Below are 13,721 nucleotides of genomic sequence, written 5' to 3' on the forward strand. Positions count from 1 at the left end.
AGTTCGTCTCTCTGTGGTCCTGAGGCGGAACTTCTAGCTGAATTGAAGGAGGGAGGAAGATTGGCAGAACAGGAGATGGGGCAATGGAAATTAAACAGATGGGGGGGGGGCTTGTAGGTGTATGTGCAGAATGCATTCTATTTAGAGTCTACTGGAAGATGCTGTGGTTCCTCCAGAACAGAAGAGATGGATATTGGGTGATGAAACGAGCGTCTGAACCACTTGAAGGGATTTGTGGAGAACTCTGGGGAGTCCACTCATCCATCTATGTTCTTCCGCTCGTCCGGGTCACGGGGGCAGCAGTCCAAGCAAAGAGTCTAAGACCCTTCCTGCAGCTCCTCTGGGGGGGTCCAGAGGCATTCCCAGTCAGAAGATGCAGTCTCTCCAGCATGTCCAGTCATCCGGGGGCCACTGCCCTGTGGGACATCCCAGGAGCTTCCAGGAGCAGGTGCCCAAGTCTCCTCTGGATGTGGAGGAGCAGCAGCTCTACTCTAAGATCTCTCAAGACGGCCGAGCTTCTCACCCTGACTAAGGGCACAGCAAGAGTCTCAGAGGTCAATGCAGAATTTGACACAGGTGTGGATGAAGATGGGGCTGAGTTGCTTCAGTGGTGTCCCTTTTAGATTTCTTTTGCTGAGTATTCATTTGTTTGTTATTTGGTTAGCAGGGATGGGCTCAAAAACCTGTTTCCGGATCTTAGAAGCAGGTTTGGAGAATGCTCGAGTCTTCTTTGCCAGCTAACTAGTTTCACTTGATCTGATCATCTCCCCACTTATTCGAGCAAAAAAAAAAAAAAAAAAAAAAAATCACAGCTGATAGTTAAACTGTCATTATCAACCGCCCAAAACAACCACATATGTCAGACTCAGAGCACAGAAACAAACGAGTTCCGTTTTGGAAGCAACACTCGAGTCAATGTAATAATAAATCCCAGTTTGTTTCTCAATCAGAAGAAGCGAAACTGAAAGCAAACTGTTGCGCCTCACAAACAGATCACGGAGCCGACAGAAAATATACTGCCACAAAAAATTATTTTGTGTTATAATTGTATTAAATCCCATAATCGAAAAGCTTCCGTGGCGACTGTGAACGTCTCATTAAAGCAGGGGCGTTAGCGTTAGCTTCACCACAGCTAACAGGAGAAGCTAATGGCGAGCACCGAGGACTTCAACCTCTACAACGAGAACTCCACAGCAGCTCGACTCTACCGTGAAACTCCTCGCTCGTGACAACAGCGGCTTTCTGTCACTATGTGTCTGTGTAACAGGGAGCGGCGGTGGCGGGCGAACACTCACCAACTGTCCCCGGCACGGAGCTCACACTCCCGCAACAGACACTCGATCTCCCGCCGTTGGGTCTCCAGACCCGGAGGCTCTGCGGCGGAACAGCGGCTGTTGGCCGTCATGGTGGGAATCAATCGGTCATAAATGTCGTAACTGTAATGAACATCAACGTGACGAAATATATACGGCAGCAGTCGACCGCAGCATTGAAGAACGGGGGGAAAGAAGCAACACAGAACTGTGTTTGCGGAAGTAGGAAGTGGCGGTGACCCGGATGATGACAACTTCCGGATCTGAACGTCCCAGTTTTGGTTATAGTTCTTTTTTTTTCTTTTACTTTATTTGATCAAACAGGCAATCTGACTGTGTTCATTAACAATGACTCTGTAACAAGTAAACCTAACTGAGGAAAAATAAATAAAAGAAGTAACATGAAAAAAGGATGACATGAATAAATAAATTAAACCTCACTCACACATATTTGTAAAAAAAGGGCTTGGAATAAATTACATTTTTTTAATATGTCCAGTAGTAAACTTGTTATAAATACATTTTAAAGCATTAAAATAACTGTCTTGCAAATGTTATTAAATAAAATGAAATTAGGCCGTATTTTTTTTCCATATGAAGGTATGAATAAAACATTTTGAGATTAACAGCAGATTGTTTAAGGCTTAGTCCATGTGTGAGTCCTTCAGGTCGATCCCAAAGATGATGTTGTCCAAAGTGAGGTTGATTTGTAGCTGGACAGAGCCAGTCCAATAGATGTTTCCAGAAAGTCTTGGAGTGTGAACAATGAAAGAAAAGATAGTTTCTGTTCCTGAGTCACAGAAAGTACAATAGTCACATTCCGCATTGAATCTCTTTCTAGCAGTTCACTGGATGGATATTATCTTGTTTAAAATTTCATGATGAATTTCTTTTGTTTTTGAGGTTACTGGGACTTTTAAATAATTGGTTCTCCATTTTTTAATTTATGCTTCAGAAAATTTTTGGAGAATCAAATCAAATCAAACTTTATTTATAAAATAGCGCTTCTCATGCATTTTGTGCAGCTCGAAGCGCTTTACCATTAAGAACGGAAAACACACAATATTACAGTAAAAACCCAACCCACCCTTCACCCTTCCCACTCCCCTCCGTTAAAACACATGACCCATGGCCCCCACGTACAAAGAATAATGACTATGTAGCTTAAATAAATAAATAAGCAAACAAACAAACAAACAAGTATAGCTTGGCTCTGCTGTGAGGAAACAGTATTTGGGAATCCTTTCATACCAGGAGCCAGCCCGGCCATGGGAGCATCGCCACGGCGCCCACCCAGACTGGGACAACACTGGGGTTCACTTCACAGCCGTGAAGCTGCAAAGTTAGACCCCAGCTGCCCCAGCAAGGGCAAGAACTGCAGCAACAACCACCGACCCTGGAGGAAAAGATCCCCACAAGAAACACTGGGGCTAAAATCATGATAAGACACTAACATTAAAGACATAAGATGTATATAAAAACAGAAAATTGAGAATAGAATTTTTGTTTGATTGCACGGGATAGAGATGACTGTTTAAACGTTTACGTAGTATCTTGTTTGGTTTTTCTTTTTCTGTAAAGTCTTGATCCATGACACAGAGATATAAGATATCAAGATTAGTATTTTCAATAAGTTGTTTTATTGTTGAGGGAATTGCCTTGGTTATTTTGTTACATTCAGCTTTTTTGCATTTTACATTATACGTAGAAAAGAAGCTTTCAAATGATAATAAATTACCTTGATTGTCCATAAGGTGGAACAAAGATCAAATCTCTTGATCCATACAGTGCTGCAAACAAAGAGACTTCCCATTGTAAAGCACATATCCATTGTTCCAAAGTAGAGTTTTATGAGGAGTGAAGTTCTGGTTGTACACGAGTACATCAGCTGAACTTGAATGTAAAAGAATGACAGTTTTACAGGGAGTTTTTCTACTTGGTAATCACATTTAAGGACAAATTCAATAGTTCTATCAATTACCGAAAACTACAACGGAATTTCAGGGCCAGTTTACAAACAATGTTGATTTTTTTTAAATTACGCCGTTTTAAAGTCCTAGATTTACAAGACAATATCTTATTTTTTGTGGCCCTAAAACTCTGTCATAGTATTGCATGCATTCCAGTGCAGATGTCCATTACAGAACTCAAAGCTAACTTATGAGGGATAGAAGTTAGAAAAGCAAGGAGATGAAGTGTTTTTCGTGATGCTGAGAGGAGGGACTCTGGGTGTATACTGATGGGAAGGAGCCTGGCATACAGGGTTTACCTGGGATGCATGTCGTACACTGTTGAGGAATGTGTTCCTAAACCCATAAGATGTTTTCCCTACCAGAGATTTGGACAGACTGCTGCTGTTTATAAAGGCAAGCAAATGTGTCCCAGGTGTGGAGAGAAATGTATTGATGACTTGGAACAAAAAACAGATATCATTTGTATTCAAGGGACGTGGTTCAGGCCTAATTTAGATTTTAAAATTTGTCAATATACAGGAAACCGGTGTGATAGAACAGAGGGAGTAGGAGGTGGTTGTGCCACTTTCACTAATAAAAATTTAAATTAGAGGTAATTAAAATAGGTACACAAGAGGAATTCATTGGCACATAAACTTATATTAGCCTGAGGAGACTCTATGTTGTTAATTACTATAATCCATGCAAAAAGATGGATCTTAATCATCTTAAATCAGTTACCCGTTTGGACAGTGGGCATGTCCACTCATGTGGGGATTTTAATGCACATCATGTTATGGGGAGGGAAGGCGACAGATGCTAATGATGAGGTACTAGAGGACTTGATGGATGTGTGTCTCAAGGATGGGAGAAGAACAAGAATAGATATGCGAACATGTCAGCACTAGATCACACTTTTGTCTCACATGTCTTGGCAGGATGTTGTGAGTGGGATGTACACAACAGCTCAATGAGGAGTGACCATTATCCTGTTTTCTCTAGGGTTGGAGGGGAAAGGGAAGGAATGAAAGGAAAGGCAGGTTTCATAAAGCAATTTGGGATGAATTTACAGATATATGTGAGGAGGACCACTAAAACATGGAGAAGCTGAGGAAATGGAATTGTGATAATTGCAGCAGCAGAACTGACAATTCCAAAGAGTAAAGCAACTATAACAAGGAGAAATATTCCATGGTGGACTGAAGGTTGTAAGACAGCAGTTAAAACCAGAAAAAAGGGTTTGGAACTCTTGAGACGGACTCACACCTATGAAAACCTATTGAACTAGAAGAGACTTTGTGTGCAAACGAGAAGAGTTATTAAAAAGGTGAAACGAGAGTACTGGAGGGATTTTTATGAAAGAATTGGTCAAACTACACCGATTAGTGCAGTTTGGGGAATGATTGGATAAATGAAGGGTATAAATAGGAAACTACAATACCCAGTCTTAAAGTTAGGTCATGACTTGGCGATATCTTATGGGATTAAAGCTGAAATATTGGCTAAAACCTTTGTGAGAAGTCAAAGTAATGAGAATTTATCTGGATATAGGAGAAAGGAGGGATAAGAAAGGAGGGATAAAACAAGGGAACGACACTACAATAATATTGATGGGAACACTTATATGACAGGAATGGATGCTCCGTTCACGTCCTTGGAACTGGATCTAGCACTACATAAATCAAGAATTACATCACCAGGTAGAGATGGCGTAAGTTATGTTATGCTAAAGAGTTTAGGTAGGCAAAGGAAGTTGAAGTTACTGGATATGCATAACAAAGTCTGGAGAGAAGGTAAAATACAGAGTAATTAGAAAGAAGCTGTGCTTATTCCTATATTACTACTGAAAAAAATATAAGCAGCCCAGAAAATTACAGAGCAATAGTACGACGGAGTATTAGGGCCACCAAAAAAAAAAAAATTAGAGCCACCAAAAAAAAAAAAAAAAGTAAAATTACGAGATTTTATCTCGTAAATTTAGGAGATAAAAACTCGTAAATTTACGACTTTTTATCTCATAAATTTACGACTTAAAATCTCATAAATTTACGAGAAAAAAGTCGTAGATTAAGGAAAAAACACAGAAGTTGTCCGTTTTTCGGAGCCTAGCTTGAAGATGAAGTATGTGGAGCCTTTTGTGAAGCTTCATTTCCGGATTATTATAGGTTTAAAACAAAGAGATTCTGAACCTTTTGGCGACTCAAAATCAGATTATTTTCCGTGTAGCAGTCTTTCCGGGGTTCAGTGTCAGTAAAGCGGAGTTTAATATGTAAAATAAGGAGCTCAGAGACACGTTTGGGTGTAGACAATCGCTGCAGCCTTTATTCTCCTTTTCATTCACATATCCTGAAGTTCATTTGTCTCATTACGTCATGAACCTGTCATCCCAACACCAATGCGGAAGTAAACAGTGTTACAAACGCCCCCTTCTGCAGATGAAATGTCCCGTTTCAGCATAAAACAATAAAGAGGAATGAAAATAGTGTTTTATATTAGCTTTGGAACGTTGAAAATGCCAAAAAAGTGCTCTTCCTTTTGTGTGACGGAAGCGTCACACAGACGTAGAGTCTTGTCTTTGGTGGAGGAAGAAAGGATTCAAGCGAACAGCTGCAGGGACACCGACGACGGCTTCATCGGGCTGCAGAGATCCTGCAAACCAACCATCAATAAATAAAACTTTAATGAATCGTAAATCAAACAAATGACCTTCCAGACATTTGGAACGTTATCAATAAACATTCAGCTCACCTGTTCAACAAAGTTTAGTCGGTCTGATCTGCTGCTGCACGGCGCTCACCTGCTGCTCTGCGTGCTAACTTCCACTGTAATCTCCTAAAATTACGACTTTTTTTCTCCTAAATTTACGAGTTTTTATCTCCTAAATTTACGAGTTTTTATCTCCTAAATTTACGAGATAAAATCTCGTAATTTTACTTTTTTTTTTTTTGGTGGCTCTATTTTTTTTTTTTTTTGGTGGCCCTAATACTCCGTCGTACAATAGCACTCACATCACATGGCAACAAAATAATGGAGAGAATGATAACTGAGAGACCGACTTATTACCTGGAAAGTAAAAAAACGATTGTCTTAATATCAGAATGGTTTTAGGAAAGGTCGAGGGACAATGAACCCTGCAGTCTGCCCATAAGCGGACATCAGAAAAGCCCAAGTAAATAAGGAAACTTTGGTTGCAGTGTTTTTTTTAACCTAGAAAAGGCGTATGACATGATTTGGAATTGGAAGGAGGGTTTATTGATCAAACTTGTTAGGTTAGGACTTACTGGACTTATTTATTTTTGGATAAAGGGATTTTTATTTGATAAGCATGTTCAAGTCAGAAGTCAGTCAGAAGTGTGTTTCTATATACTTTGTAGATGATGGAACCCTGGAAGGACGTGTGATTAGCCCTGTGCTGTTTTAAATTATAATTAATGATTTCTATAATTCCATTGGATATACATTTGGGAAGGCATTATTTGCAGATGATGGAGCCTTGTGGAAGAGGGGACAGTTAAAATATTGATTGGGGCTTCACGTTTTCAGTGGCTAAAACAAAATGCATGGTTTTTACTGGGAACCAGAAAACTGTTGTAAACTTAAAATTATGTGGAGAACTACAGGAGCAAGTGGGTCATTTTAGGTATCTTGGAGTTATATTTGATGGGAAAATGAAATGGTGAGAGAATATCGATGTTGTATGCTTATATTGTATTGTTATAAATGTTTTTTGTATTATATTCTAAAAATGTTCAATAAAAAAATAGTTTAATGGGGAGATGTTTTGCTTCGATGTGACGTATTTCCAATCCCGTTACCACCAAATATCGCGGTGTTTTTTCGTCGAATCATATGCGTCGAAAGACAAAGCTCAGCCAATCAGCTGTCGGAGAGTCAATCTGCGTTTCGCGGGCTGGCGCGCGGAGTGGACAACATGGACGCAGAAATGTCGCAGGCAGAAAATGGGCAGAAAGCAGGAGAAAGCGGACAAAAGTCGGACACCGGCGAGTCTTCGTCTAAGAGCTCAGGATATTCGTACGATCTGCCCTGGGTGGAGAAGTACCGGCCGCTGAAGCTGAACGAGATAGTTGGAAACGAGGAGACCGTCAGCCGACTGGAGGTGTTCGCCAGGGAGGGGAATGTCCCGAACATTATCATAGCGGGTCAGTGTGGGGGCTCAGCCCGGCTAGCTCAGTCGGTAGAGCATGAGACTCTTAATCTCAGGGTCGTGGGTTCGAGCCCCACGTTGGGCGTGGCATTTTATTTTATTTATTGTGAACTCTGGGGAGTAGTGAACTACGGGGAGTAGGACCCGGCTGGACAAGATTAGACACAGTGAACTCCATGGAAGCTGTATTGAGTCACAATTTCAAGTATTATTATGCAACTCTCAATGGAATATTCAATTTGTAATTTGATCACAACCTTTAAAAATGCTTTAGCTAATGAATTGAATTCATTATGCAATTTGACCATTTTGAAAATGCAGTTTACAATTTAATGTACAATATTAATCAATGACATTCCAAAAACATGGTTTGCTTTAAACTAATTTGAACGCAACTTTAAATCAATTGCATTGTAAGTTATGGTGTTTTTGTGTCATAATTCAAATGAATTTCCAGAGCAGCGCCCCCTGGTGTTCTGCATTTTCATGTGCATGTCAGACTCTCACCCGTTCACCAAAAGAGACTTCTCCTTTGGAAAAGCATTTCCATAGACGTTCCAAGTTCAGCGGGACTTGAAAAGTAAAGAAATGCAGCTTTTATTACAGGACAGTGACTAATGTGAGGATTGTGTTTACATGTATGTAACCGACAACACGTGCTGTCTTCATGCGCTTGGTTCAGTCATTTATCAGCACAAAGACAATGATTCTATTGAGCAGAAAAGAGAGCAGGAATGTTTACACAAGTGTAGTATTCTGATCCTATCCAGCAGGCACAGTTAACAACTTATAAATTACTAGCATTGTCAGACACGTAATGCATCACAAAATAAGCGATTGAGCTGTTTTTTTCTGTTGTTGTTCATTTATCTTTTCTTAAAAAAATCTTTTCAGGACCTCCAGGGACCGGAAAGACCACCAGCATCCTGTGTTTGGCCCGAGCACTGCTGGGGTCTGCCATGAAAGATGCCGTGCTGGAGCTTAATGCGTCAAATGACAGGTGTGTAGGTGTGTGTGTGTGTGTGTGTGTGTGGTTCCTGCCTGAATAGAGCTGAACGTCAGACTTTGTTTTCTGCAGAGGCATTGATGTGGTGAGGAACAAAATTAAGATGTTTGCTCAGCAGAAGGTCACGCTGCCCAAAGGTCGACACAAAATCATCATCCTGGATGAAGCTGACAGGTAACTAACAGTTCACTAGAGTTACTAAAGAATAAACACAAAAAAGAATTTCTTAATGTGGACAATCAATTTTCAGATGAACACAATAACTGACATTTCCAGACATTAACCCCCCCCCCCCCACACACACACACGAACATAATGACCATAGAATAGGTCTATTCAAGAGCATTTTAGTGTCCAGTCTTAGTTTAGTCTAAGAGAGTTCAATTCCCCTCCGGAAACTCCGAACGTTTTCCAAAAAAGATGAGGAGAGTCAAAAAATAAAAAAGACCCCTCCCTAAAGCGATGGCTGTGCTCTGGTCCACCAGTAAAGAAGAACGGTTAGATGTCACCCACGTTAAATCCCAGCTCTCTGGCTCAGCCTCTCGCAGGAAACCTTCCTGCGTGGAGATCACAAAGAGCGGCTTGTGGCCATCCCCACCCCCCACCCCCCATGATGCTTCCTCCATGGACGTGGCGGGTTTCTTCCTTTTGCAGTCAAAGCGCTCGGCGCCCGAACATGTCGGGGGGCTCAGTCCAAACAAATCCACCTGTGGTGCAGTCACTGGCGGCCTGTGGGCTGGAAGGTTAAAATCCTCGCCACTCACCCCTCATCTGCGTTTCTAACGGCTGTGCCGTCACCCCCCCCCCCCCCCCCCTTATATGGTCTTTTAATGAAGTCCCCCAATTAGCTAGTTTTTCTCTTTTTTTTAAAAAAAAAAAACAATGAACAGATTATGCATTACACGGTACATTATTCCACGCAGGAACACATTTGTTATCCAAAAACCTAAAGTCATGACGGTACCTTGTCTTACTATGGAAGCGATTCTGTAGCATAAAGAAAAAGCAAAGTCGAAACCAGAAATGCTTTGTTGACTCAAAAATAAAATGAAAAAGTGTTCCACCAAAATGCTTTTTCATTTCCTTCCTCAACACAGCTTATTCTGTCACTTAATTAAAATGAAAATGGTATTTGACATTTCATTTTCAAGACGTTCTCTGGTAAATGTGTAGCATAATTCATTTAGAAATGTCTAATTTGACTTTTAAAATGGATTAACAGAAATGCTTTTTCCTTTTCAAAATGTAACTACATCAAATGACTCAAAATTAAAATGACAAAGCAATATTTCAAAATGCTTTTTCCATTTATACTTAAAACCGCTTATTCTGTGTCATAATTAAAACGAAGATGCAAAGAGGGGATTGCATTTGCATTTTCACACCCACCCTGGGAAACTTGTTTCAATATTCATTTAGGAAAAGCATTTCCAGAGGGGAGGCGGGGCGATGACGTCACTGCTTTCTCCGTGTGTCCGACCGCTGAAGTTGGGTTACGATTCACAGCTCCTGATTCACGAGGGCACTAAAGGAACATTCCACTGCATTTTTCGCATTAAGATCCAGGAATCCAGGTTTGAGCAGTCCGGTTCCAGCGGTTTGTGAACAGGACCCGGTTTTAGGTGATCTTAATGTGAAAAATGCAGCAGAATGTTCCTTTAGTGCCCTCGCCAATCAGAAGCTGTGAATCGCAAGCAAACTTCAGCGTTGTCTGACCGCACGGATTTACAAACATATGATCGAGCAGAGCAGGCCCTTATATATAATCATAACTGTAATAAAAGCACATTATGAAGATAGTCTCCTGCAGCTTCGCGCTGAGTGAGTGTTTTTGGTCCAACCAGCAACATTTAGCATGGAGAAATCTGCTGTCTGTTGATGGTGCTCCAGCTGTCATCAAACAGCAAATTCAGCGCGAAGCTCCAAATAAATTTGTAAATATGTGGGAATTACATCAGTCTTTATTTTGTTCTGGACATGCTGCTATGTAGTCCTGAGAAGCTGTGGAAACTCATCAGAAGTTCACAACCAACTCAGAGCCGGCTTCTCTGCCGCTAACACAGTCTGCTCCTGGTGTGTCGGACACACGGAGAAAGCAGTGACGTCATCGCCCCGCCTCCCCTCTGGAAATGCTTTTCCTAAATGATTATTGAGACAAGTTTCCCAGGGGAGATGTTAAAATGCAAATGCAATCCCCTCTTTGCATTTTCGTTTTAATTATGACACATAATCAGCAGTTTTAAGTATAAAATGAAAAAGCATTTTGAAATATCACTTTTTCCTTTTAATTTTGAGTCATATGATGCAGCTACATTTTGAAAGTTAAAAAGCATTTCTGGTTTTGACTTTTCTTTTTATTTATGCTACAGAATCACTTCCATATCTTACCAATGCCTTTTGTACAACATCCACGTTTACCTGTAGCAGGGATGTAGACTGGTAGAGGTCAGAGGTCATTCTGGAGGGATATTTGCAGTAGCAGAAACAAGAAGACAGAGATGGTCTTTTTCTGATGATCTGTCCAGCATGACGGATGGAGCTCAGCAGGCCTTGAGGAGGATCATGGAGATCTACTCCAAGACCACCCGCTTTGCGCTCGCCTGCAACGCCTCAGATAAGATCATCGAGCCCATCCAGTCTCGCTGCGCGGTGCTGCGCTACGCCAAGCTGACCGACGGGCAGATCCTGTCCCGGCTGCAGGAGGTGATCGAAAAAGAGCGCCTCTCGGTGTCGGACGACGGCCTGGAGGCCGTCATCTTCACCTCCCAGGGGGACATGAGGCAGGTGAGGGGCGGAGCCTGGAGAGTAGGCGTGGTTTCAAGAGGCTGTGTTCACCCTGCCTTGTTTATTTATTCGTTTTGACTCCCAGGCGCTGAACAACCTGCAGTCCACCCACTCCGGCTTCGGCTACATCAACAGCGAGAATGTCTTCAAAGTGTGCGACGAGCCTCACCCTCTGCTGGTGAAAAGCATGCTGGGACACTGTGTGGACGGGAACATTGACGAGGCGTACAAGGTGGTGGAGCATTTGTGGGGGCTGGGCTACTCCCCAGAGGACATCATAGGCAACATCTTCAGGGTCTGCAAGACCTACCAGATGGCAGAGTACCTGAAGCTGGAGTTCATCAAGGTGAGACGTTTGTTTCCTCGTTCAAGAAGAGAGAAGGTGACAGCATTCAGAGGAGGAGGGAACGTTTGAAACCACGACTTTACCACACGCCAAATGCTTTTTCAGCAGACGTGCTGTTTGTCTGAGTAGATTCTCACTCATCCAGTCGATTTCATCAAAGTAATGGTTTGTGGGGGATGGATGAGCAGGTTCAGGTTTTTCCAGGAAGGAGAGGATCAGGTGGAGTTTGAAGGGCAGCTTCACTGAGTCCCATGCAGACGGACAGTGAGGGGCTGAATCTTCACGTCTGTAAGAGCTGTGACCTTCCTATGAACCCAGGAAAGAAGCAAGCAGACGTTTGGTGGACAGAGAATGTCAGGCTCCAGGACTCCAGCTCTATGTGTGCAGAGGACTTTGGGTTGGATGGGCTAAAGCAGGGCTCGGCAAATAGAGCTGAAACACCTTTTGGAAAACCTGCTGTTTCCAGTGAATGGTAGAATATTCCTGCTTTTATAGTTCAGGAACAGATGTTTCTTTTTTGGATCCTCTGTCATTTAATGGGTTTAGATGAGAACTATTTCCTGAGAGGCCACAAAACTAACAAATATGTGGTAATTAACCAGCGGTTCTCCAATAGATTTTTTTCAACACAGAACTTTTTTTCTCATCTGGATCAGGATGTTTTTGGGGCAAAAGCTGCATGTTATTTTCTGGAATGTCTCACCACATTTGAGACTTTGTTGTTTGCTAATTCCTCATTACATATTTATTATACCGGCACATTCGTTGAAAGCAAACAAATCTGCCCAGGTGCCATTAACCCCTTGTGCTATCTTAGATGACCCCACCCTTACATTGACGTGTTCTCCCTACCATGACAAAGGTGGATAAAGGTGGAAAGATTTCATGTAATCCATGGACACCAGTGAAGATCACAAATCACTGAAGAAAAAAGGTTCAGAACACTGTCTAGTGGGTCTAGATGACCCATCTCCCAATGGTAAAGTGTCTAGGATAGCACAAGGGTTACACGTACTGTTTACTTCAGGAACTTCCATTTCCTCAAATTCTCCATCGTTGTCCGTCCTGGGTCAGAACATTGTTGCGGTTACACGCCGGCAGTGACGCAGGTCGACAGTCACATAGACTGGACAGCTGACACACAACAGCTGGTGGACAGACGACCCGCAGAGATTCTGCATGATGAGGCTTTGATTCACTTCTCATTCAACATGCACTGTCTTTTTAGAAGAACTTTCCATCCCATAACAGACTCTGGTCGGCGTTCACAGCCGCAGACACGCCCCCTCCCCACAGTGTTAAAGGCACCACGACAGTCTGAGAACTTGATAGTCATATTGCAAAAACCACGGAGAGCCGCAGCACAGGGAGGAAAGAGCCGCATGCAGTTTGCAGAGCCCTGGTCTAAAGCAATGACTTAACAGCAGTCCTGTTTATTTGCATGTTACTTAGTTTTTAATAAGGAAGTAAAAATAATTAATGAAAACCAAAGCTTTAGAGCATTTGGTTTAAAATGGTTTAAAGAGTTCATCATCTCACCATGTGGAAAAATAACTCTCAGACCATATTAGTCATTACACCACCTGTCATTTATTGGAGAGAGCGGCGGCTTCAAACCGTCCTGCAGGAAGCAGTGAGGGGTGGAAACGGCGTGCAGCTCCATCAGAGGGAGGTTCAGTTGTCATTTCTCCTTTTGTAGAACCACATTCAGTTCCTCAGAAGCTGCGTTTGTGAGCAAAGCTCCAGCTTCCTCTCAGCTCCGTGTTGGTCTGTGAGGAGCGTCCATGTTTGACCACCAGCTGGCTCCTCCGGCGTTTGGGCCGTTCAACTCTCCGCTCTTCTGTTTCAGGAGATTGGATACACCAATATGCGGGTGGCTGAAGGCGTCAACTCCTTGCTGCAAATGGCCGGTCTGCTGGGACGACTCTGCAGTAAGACGGCGCCCCCTGCTGCCAGCTGAGGGTCGGTGCTCGCTCCCCCAGACCCGTTTGCAGCTGAGCGGCCCTCCACTGATCGGTTCTGATCGCCTCTCTGACAGCAGCTCACACTGGCCGTTTGTGCCACAGCATCAAAAATAGAACTTTTTATATATTTTGCAATAAACGCTGCTGCCTCAGTTTTGACTTGCTGCTTTGTTCAAACGCCGCCGCCCCCC

At 42.6% G+C, this 13,721-nt stretch overlaps 2 protein-coding genes and 1 non-coding gene across 3 annotated transcripts in view; 2 read left to right on the forward strand and 1 right to left on the reverse strand.

Moving 5' to 3' along the window:
* The window catches only part of usp11 (ubiquitin specific peptidase 11), a 21,605-nt gene extending 20,043 nt beyond the window's left edge, over window positions 1-1,562 (reverse strand). Inside the window, exon 1 of the mRNA XM_004086312.5 lies at window positions 1,296-1,562. Coding sequence (XP_004086360.1) covers window positions 1,296-1,405 — 110 coding nt within the window. The 5' untranslated portion in view covers window positions 1,406-1,562. The remainder of the gene's footprint in view (window positions 1-1,295) is intronic.
* A 5,581-nt stretch (window positions 1,563-7,143) lies between these two features.
* Window positions 7,144-13,682, forward strand: rfc2 (replication factor C (activator 1) 2). Its single transcript, XM_004086303.5, has 6 exons — window positions 7,144-7,425; window positions 8,325-8,430; window positions 8,509-8,610; window positions 10,962-11,220; window positions 11,306-11,566; window positions 13,416-13,682. Exons 1-6 carry the CDS (start codon window positions 7,197-7,199, stop codon window positions 13,524-13,526), a joined length of 1,068 nt encoding a protein of 355 aa, XP_004086351.1. The 5' UTR covers window positions 7,144-7,196; the 3' UTR covers window positions 13,527-13,682.
* Window positions 7,443-7,515, forward strand: trnak-cuu (transfer RNA lysine (anticodon CUU)). Its single transcript has one exon. It is a non-coding gene; the product is annotated as a tRNA-Lys (tRNA).
* Window positions 13,683-13,721: the final 39 nt, after the last annotated feature.

Source organism: Oryzias latipes, chromosome 7, assembly GCF_053564925.1.
Source record: "Oryzias latipes strain Hd-rR chromosome 7, Olatipes_Hd-rR_3.1".
Classification (NCBI taxonomy): domain Eukaryota; kingdom Metazoa; phylum Chordata; class Actinopteri; order Beloniformes; family Adrianichthyidae; genus Oryzias; species Oryzias latipes.

Bases quoted from the DNA above. Each gene is read 5' to 3' on its own strand.
- rfc2 (XM_004086303.5), top strand. From the start codon at position 7,197: ATGGACGCAGAAATGTCGCAGGCAGAAAATGGGCAGAAAGCAGGAGAA. The intron at 8,431-8,508 runs GTGTGTAGGTGT...TGTTTTCTGCAG, and splicing joins CTTAATGCGTCAAATGACAG to AGGCATTGATGTGGTGAGGA. The intron at 11,567-13,415 runs GTGAGACGTTTG...CTTCTGTTTCAG, and splicing joins TGAAGCTGGAGTTCATCAAG to GAGATTGGATACACCAATAT.